Source organism: Coffea arabica, chromosome 8e (assembly GCF_036785885.1).
Source record: "Coffea arabica cultivar ET-39 chromosome 8e, Coffea Arabica ET-39 HiFi, whole genome shotgun sequence".
Classification (NCBI taxonomy): domain Eukaryota; kingdom Viridiplantae; phylum Streptophyta; class Magnoliopsida; order Gentianales; family Rubiaceae; genus Coffea; species Coffea arabica.
In genome coordinates this window covers 44,195,418-44,203,191 of record NC_092324.1, presented here as the reverse complement: position 1 = coordinate 44,203,191, position 7,774 = coordinate 44,195,418, and the positions used below count along the sequence as shown (strand labels likewise).

At 34.5% G+C, this 7,774-nt stretch overlaps 1 protein-coding gene across 1 annotated transcript; it reads left to right on the top strand.

Annotated features, from left to right (window-relative positions):
- Positions 1-2,489: 2,489 nt before the first annotated feature.
- On the top strand, positions 2,490-7,217 carry LOC113704849 (LRR receptor-like serine/threonine-protein kinase EFR). The gene is made up of 3 exons (XM_027226721.2): positions 2,490-5,208; positions 6,508-6,887; positions 7,167-7,217. Exons 1-3 carry the CDS (start codon positions 2,490-2,492, stop codon positions 7,215-7,217), a joined length of 3,150 nt encoding a protein of 1,049 aa, XP_027082522.2.
- The last annotated feature ends 557 nt before the right edge of the window (positions 7,218-7,774 follow it).

The window sequence follows — 7,774 nt, the reverse complement described above, 5'->3', positions numbered from 1 at the left end:
TTAACAAGATCTATATCCATAAATACATAATAATTTTTATTATTATATTAGGGATATTATTATTTTTTTAGACATTATTTGTTTTGAGTAGTTCAAAATATTAGAATTGACTAATGATTTTAGGGACAAGTAGACAAATTAAGAGAAAGATGACATTAAAGGGTGAAGGGAAAAATGACTAAACGTTAAGGGGATTTACTATGATTAACTCTTAAGGGTATCAATATCTTTTTGACATCTAGGCAATATTATCCAGCAGCTGCGGACCATGTGTTACCATATGCTATCTTAAATGATAGTCTTCACCAACTATTTTTCCGTTTCATTAAAAATCTTGGGACCACCAAATTGTTTCATCTCTCATGTTTCTTTTTTTTTTTAAAAAAAAAATCTTTTTCTTGTCTATCACACATTCTAAAATGAAGTAAATTAGCTTCAGGATGACAATCTGATATAGATTTTAGGGGTAACATTGGAACATTACTTTAATTTTTTTTCTAAATCTAGCAGACACCTGATATGCACATATGACATTAAGTCAACATAAAAAAGAGAACAAACTAAAAATTATAACATCAAAAACAAACCCTTCTTTTTTAAAAAAATTAAATTTTTTTTGAGAAAATGGCATTAAAACAACATAAAAAGGGGAAAAATTGGGAACATCACCTAAGACTATCAAGATTCTTGTGATTTGTGTTAATTGGGAAGATCAAGTACGCCACACAAATGAAGGCTTCCTGTTAATCATCATCTCTGGTAGATGATCACATTAATCCCAGCTTTGAAAAGTATTAGTCATGGTCGATATGCGTAAATTGCAAGTTGGTGGAAGCTTACTGACCATTTCTCTATTAAGTTCTCACAACGAGGTTTAGCTCATTTTCCGCAGAAATATACCAAGAAAATTAGTTCCAATTGTGTGGGCTATACACAAGATTCTATAACAGCTCAAACAGTATTGTTCCCATTCCGCAGAAACTTTTATCATTCAATCATCAATTTGTTGCAAATTAATCCATCTTTGCCTTCACAGCTCATCGAAATTCCAAATACCATGTGGGGATTTCTCTCATCATCAACATTAGCGAGCATTTTTCTCCTACTCTTAGTTGCCATGAACAAAGTGCTAATTAGACTCTTTTGTATTTTTAATTTTAGATGCCTTTCAAGCCTAAAAATTAGTTTATCGGATTTTATACTCTCTCTTTTGTATTCTTTTTATGTTATAGTAAATCTGCTATCCTTTTGAACCCTATTATTCTTATTGGTCAATTTTCTGGAATCAGACTTAATAAATTGGTATCAGAGCTTCAGGTTTTGGGTTCTTGATGACAATAACAGATTTTGATCACTAAAAAAAGTGAAGAAAAAATTTTTACTGGAGTTCAATTGGTTTTGAAGAAGGGCTATTTGACCTGTTGGAACTCGTTGAAGGTTTTGTGAGGAAGGTGGAGTAAGATTACTATGTTCATGATTTTTAGTTTGTTGGGATCTGTTGAACCTTTTATGAGTTTTGACCCGTTGGAATCCATTGAGCTTTTTGCACCCTGATTCGTTGGTGGCTCATTGGGATCTGTTAGAACTTTGGTGGTTTGTTGGGATCCGTTAGGACATTTATGGAGGATGTGGAGTTTATTTGCTATTTGTTTGCAATTTACCAATGTTGGATGCACGCTAAGATATAGAATTGTTGAGTTTATCTTTGTATCTCATATCAGGAAATTTTACAAAAAAAATCTCTCCTCTTGCTAGTTATAAATATAATGGATTTAAATGAGTTTAACTATGCTAAAGGTACTATCCCAAGTGTCGTATGCACCAATTCAAGAGAGTTTTAAGGGCCCCATGACCCAATCTAAGAGAGATTTTATTTAGGCATCAAACCAAAAGAGCAACTTATAGGCTTTTGTTTTGACAAAAAAAAAAAAACTTATAGGCTTTTGGACCGTTAAACATTTAATGTTAGTTAGGTTCTTTTGTGTTTTCAGTTTTAAGTGTCTTTCGAGTCTAGAAATTATTTTCTAGAATTTTGTATTCTCTTCTCTTTTGTACTTTCTTTATGTTCTAGTAAATTTGCTACCCCTTCACCCGTGGATATAGATCAATTTGACCAAACCACATAAAATTTTGTTTCTTTCTGTTTGATTTATTGGTTTTGTCATTGTCATTGTTAAATTGTCAAAAATCCTATTATTCTTATTGGTCTATTTTTTGGGATTAGACCTAACACTAAGCCAAGGTTCCTAGTCTCCGGGAAGATTGAAATGTAATTTGGAAAAATTAGGCTTTTAATCTCCATCATCTCAACGAGGTTTAGCTCAAATTCCACAAAAATATACCAAGAAAATTAAGTCCCATTAGTTCCAATTGTGTGGGCTATATACAAAACATTGTTCTCATTCCACAGACACTTTTACCATTCAATCATCAATTTTGTTTCAAATTAATCCATCTTTCCTTCACAGCCCATCGAAATTCCAAATACCATGTGGGGATTTCGCTCATCAACGTTAGCTAACATTTTTCTCCTACTCGTAGTTGCCATGAACTTTCCAGGAAACCATGTTTCAGCAGCAAAACAATTTCAAAATGAGACCGATCGCGTGGCTCTGCTTGAGTTCAAGAATCAGATACATGACGACCCGTTTGGAGCGCTGAATTCCTGGAACCACTCACAGCACCATTGCCGGTGGGAAGGAGTCACTTGTGGTGCTCGACATCAGAGGGTCATAGCCTTGACTCTACGCCATAACCAGTTGTCTGGAACCATATCTCCTCATGTCGGAAATCTAAGCTTCATGAGGTTCATGGAACTTGGGGGAAATCAATTCCATGGTGGGATTCCCCAAGATTTCGGTCACCTCTTCAGGCTAAGAGTTTTGAACCTGTCAGGAAACGCACTCGGTGGAAAAATCCTAGCAAACCTGAGCTACTGCACAGAGTTGGTAACAATTAGCCTAAAGGGGAATAAGCTAGAAGGGAAATTTCCCATTGATCAGCTAAGCAATATGAAGAAGCTTGAAAATTTAAATCTTTTGTCAAACAATTTGACGGGACAGATTCCCTCTTCCATTGGGAACTTATCATCATTGATCCGAATCGATCTCGGCATCAACAATCTGGAGGGAAATTTGCCCATGGAAATGGGGCTCTTAAGGTTGGTTCTGTTAGGAGCTGCTGGAAATAAACTATCTGGTATAATCCCTGCCTCTATCTTCAATAATTCAGGTATTATGATCATTTCAGTGGCCGGCAATTCCTTTCATGGCAATCTCCCAACCAACATAGGTCTCGCCCTACCAAATCTACAAGTGTTGTATGTCGGGTCGAACAATTTCTCTGGAAACTTTCCCACTTCAATCACCAATGCTTCTGGGCTTGAGGAACTTGATCTTTCCAGCAATAAGTTCGCTGGCCAAATTCCAGCTAATTTAGGAGATCTGACAAATCTTCAATATTTAAATCTTGAAGAAAACGTCTTCGGCGGTAATTCAACTGGAGACTTAGATTTTATTGCATCATTGACCAACTGCAGTGATCTAAGCGTTTTTTCATTGAGTAACAATAATTTTGGAGGTAATATACCTAAAGTCATGGCCAATCTCTCAAATCAACTCACTTCATTGTACTTGGGAGGAAACCAACTGTCAGGAACCATTCCACAAGGATTTGGAAACTTTGTCAACCTATATATCCTTGCCCTTGATGAAAACTCACTTTCTGGTGTCATTCCAAGTGATTTTGGCAAATTACAAAATTTGCAATTTCTAAGTCTAGACCAAAATGAGTTGTCAGGACAGATAGTCTCTACCCTATGTAATGCCACAGGTCTATACCATCTGGACTTATCATTTAACCAGTTTGAAGGGGGCAATGTATTTGACAATGTTCTTATGAGCTGTCAAAATTTGCAATATCTAGATATATCTCATAACAACTTCACTGGAATTATATCACCACAATTTTTGCAGACGCACTCATCACTGACGTACTTGAAATTTGGTGAAAATTCGTTTAGTGGTTCTCTGCCTCTGGAAGTTGGAAAGCTTATACACTTGGTGGATTTCAATGTTTCCCACAACCAATTTTCCGGAGATATACCCATATCACTTGCTGATTGTTCAAGTCTGGCGAATCTTTCCATGCAGGCCAATTTTTTCCAAGGAACAATTTCACCAAATTTGGCTTCTTTGAAGAGCATCCAGCAAATAGACCTTTCAAGTAATAACTTGACCGGATCAATACCAAAGGAACTTGAGAAGCTTCAATATTTGAGGTACTTTAACCTTTCCTACAACGACATCGAGGGAGAGGTACCAAACACAGGGATTTTCAGCAATGCAAGTCAAATATCATTGATTGGCAACAACAAACTCTGTGGAGGCATTCCCGAATTGGAGTTCCCACCTTGCCCAGTGATTAAGGGGAAAAACAGAGGAAAGCTAAAGGTTATCATATTGCTGTCCATTGTTTTACCGGCAATGCTTCTGGTTCTTGGTACAGTGTTGTTATATCTCTTGGTATATCGAAAAAGAGAAAGAAGACTGGTGGCCGGATTCTCTAGCATGCCTACAAGAGTCAATAAGCTCTTGCGAATATCTTACCATGAACTTCATCGTGCAACTTCAGGATTTTCTCCAGGAAACTTAATTGGTTCGGGACATTTTGGATCTGTCTACAAAGGAAGGCTAGAAAAACATGGCAACAAGCTTGTAGCAGTCAAAGTTCTTGATCTTCAAAAGAATGGGGCTTCCAAAAGTTTTAAGGCCGAGTGCAAAACATGGAGAAACATTCGCCATAGAAACCTTGTCTCTATCGTGAGTTATTGCTCCAGTATTGATTCCAAGGGTGATGAATTCAAAGCTCTAGTCTACGGGTTTTTGGAAAATGGGAATCTGGACTTGTGGTTGCATCCTGCAGAGACAACTGATCAAGCAACAAGCTCAAGAAGTCTTAATCTTCTTCAGAAGCTAAATATTGCAATTGATGTGGCTTCAGCATTGCAATATCTTCACGACCACTGCGAAGCAGAGATTGTTCATTGTGATCTAAAACCAAGTAACATTCTTCTTGACAATGATCTTGTTGCCCATGTGGGTGATTTTGGATTGGCAAGGCTTCTCCCAAAACCCAACAACAGATCTTCCGAACAGGGAACCAGAAGTTCTATAGCCGTAAAAGGGTCAATCGGTTACGCAGCTCCAGGTAATTACGAATGTTTACAGTCAAAATGTTACTTAGTTTCTGTTTGATAATATAAAAAAGTGCTGAATCTGAATTTTTTCAGACATTCAGATGTTTTGAGTATTTGATAAATGAAAATTCATTTGCTGAACTTGTTAAGTAGTACTGAACTTGTGTGTATTTTTTTCAACACAAGAATCCTAACTGAATGCTTCATTCTGATAAGAATCAATAGAATTATTTCAATTACCTTATCTTATCTACCAAATCTACCCTTGTTTGTTAATTATATTCAAAATTCTTATCTAATTAAACAATCTAATATTCTCTATCTAATCATTTTCTATTTCTTTTTTTTTCCCTTTTGAATGATTTTCACAGCTTTTCCATACTCCTCATATAATATATATATTTCATCTTTTATATTAATTTAATTTTAAAATATATATTATCATTTTCATACCTAACATTTTTAGCTAATTAAATCATAGGTTCTCTTTCTTTTTTGGATGAAAAATATAAGGGCAAATTTATCATATTTAACTTATTAAGCATTCAGTTATAAATGTTTATCAAACAGTATAAATAGGTTTAACATTAAAATTCAGACATTCATACATTTTTTTGCAGTACTTAAAATTCAACAAATTAATTGTTTCAGTATTCAGATTTCAGAAATCAAACTTCAGAATTCAGATTCAGTTTTATCAAACGGAACCTTAATTGTGCACAGACTACTGTTTGGCACTTAAAGTTGGCACTTTCGCTGGTTATCTTTATTCTTTTTTATCATAATTTCCATCAGATTTTTTAAACTTTTTATACTTCTTCTTGAATATAAAATTCTGTTAAACAGTTATAGGAGAGGTCAACATAACTTTGTAATGCAAATTAACGCTAATATTAAATAATAATAGTATAAAACAAGAAAAATATACATATTATTGAAGCAAAAGGTAAGAAAATGTCGGATTTCCATATAGAAAAGGAAAAAAAAAAAAAGAGATGAGGAATAGCAAATAATTAATCGATGCACTTAATGCAAAAAGTTGTAAATGACTCTTTTGTGAAGTTATTGGATGATATTGACATTAGTTTTAAGGAGATACTTATTGAGAATAAGACAATAGGGACATTAAGCAATTGACCCAAATGTATAGTGATTCATTTTAACAATTTCAATCAAGTCTTATTTACAAACTAGTACTTAAACATAAAAGCTATATTTAATTTACTCCCTTAGATTTTATATATATATATATATATATATAGTTTCTCCTTTACAACATGACAATAATATATCTAGAAACAAAAATTCAGAGTATGGAATGGGTCATGCGGCATCAACTCCAGGGGATGTCTACAGCTACGGCATTCTTTTGCTAGAAATGATCACAAAGAGGAGACCAACAGATGATATGTTCATGGATGAGTTAAATATACATAACTATGTTAACAGGGTTTTGCATGAACAAGTTTCCGAGATCGTGGACCCGTTGCTTCTTTCTGAAGGAAGAGATGAAAACAGTAGAATTACTCATGGAGAGGAAACTAATAATGGTGGAAGAGAGATTGATTGCATTATTTCCCTATTGAAAATTGGACTGAAGTGCTCTGCAAAATTGCCAAATGATCGGATGCATATGAATGAAGTTGTCAGAAAATTACATCTCATTAAGGATGTTTTACTTGGTCTGAGGGTACATCAAGAAAATCTTCAAGTTTGATAGCTACAGGTATACTCGAGAATTTAATACAGCCCACAAGTTGAAGTTCATTATTTTTTGCCTGTTTTAGATGAGTTCTTTTATTTTGGACGAAGTCTTGTAAGCTAACTGGCTTCTATCATTCGGAATCCATTGTAGACCCAAAAAAAAAAAAAAAACGGAAACAAGAGAAAAGTTATACTATATGCGTTGTGCCCACTGGCATGGAAAAGGATGTCTGCTCGTACTAATGCTTGAAATCTTGATTTGCAGCTGCTTACTGGTCTGAATCATCAAGATGAAGTTGCTAGTTCGATGAACTGATAAAGAAGACATCTAAGGCTTTTTCTTTGAAAAAATAAATGGATGATTCAAACATAATCCTAGTCTTTCTTTACAAGAATTGAATGTTTTGAAAGGTAGTCAATTGGCTCAATTCTGCTTGAACATTTTTATGCTTCCACACTATGCTTGGATCTTATGCTTCCACAATAGACATTATACAATAAGAGTATTTAGTCCATGCTTAATATTGTCCCATAGCGTAGAAACTTCAGTCAACTTTCCCTTCAAAAAAAAAAAAAAAAAAAGAAACTTTCAGTCAACGCTTAATTTACAAATCTATCCCTCTTCTCCGAGAAAAAAAAATGGATCTCCATAATTCCATTTCTTGTTAATAGTAAAATCAATCTCCATAATTATACGAAATTCGAGCACTGTCTAAAACTTGATTTCATCTCATATTAGTGAGGAGTAATTTTCTATACTTGTTTATACTTGTGGACGTAATATTCACTCACTTTAACGAAGCTAGTGATAGAGCTTCACTCGTTTGACCAATTCTTTGTGTAATTGGAAAACAAATATGCCAATTTTGAAAC

Coding starts and splice junctions, on each gene's coding strand:
- LOC113704849 (XM_027226721.2), top strand. CDS start 2,490: ATGTGGGGATTTCGCTCATCAACGTTAGCTAACATTTTTCTCCTACTC. Junction 5,209..6,507: donor AATCGGTTACGCAGCTCCAG/GTAATTACGAAT, acceptor ACAAAAATTCAG/AGTATGGAATGGGTCATGCG. Junction 6,888..7,166: donor ATGTTTTACTTGGTCTGAGG/GTACATCAAGAA, acceptor CTTGATTTGCAG/CTGCTTACTGGTCTGAATCA.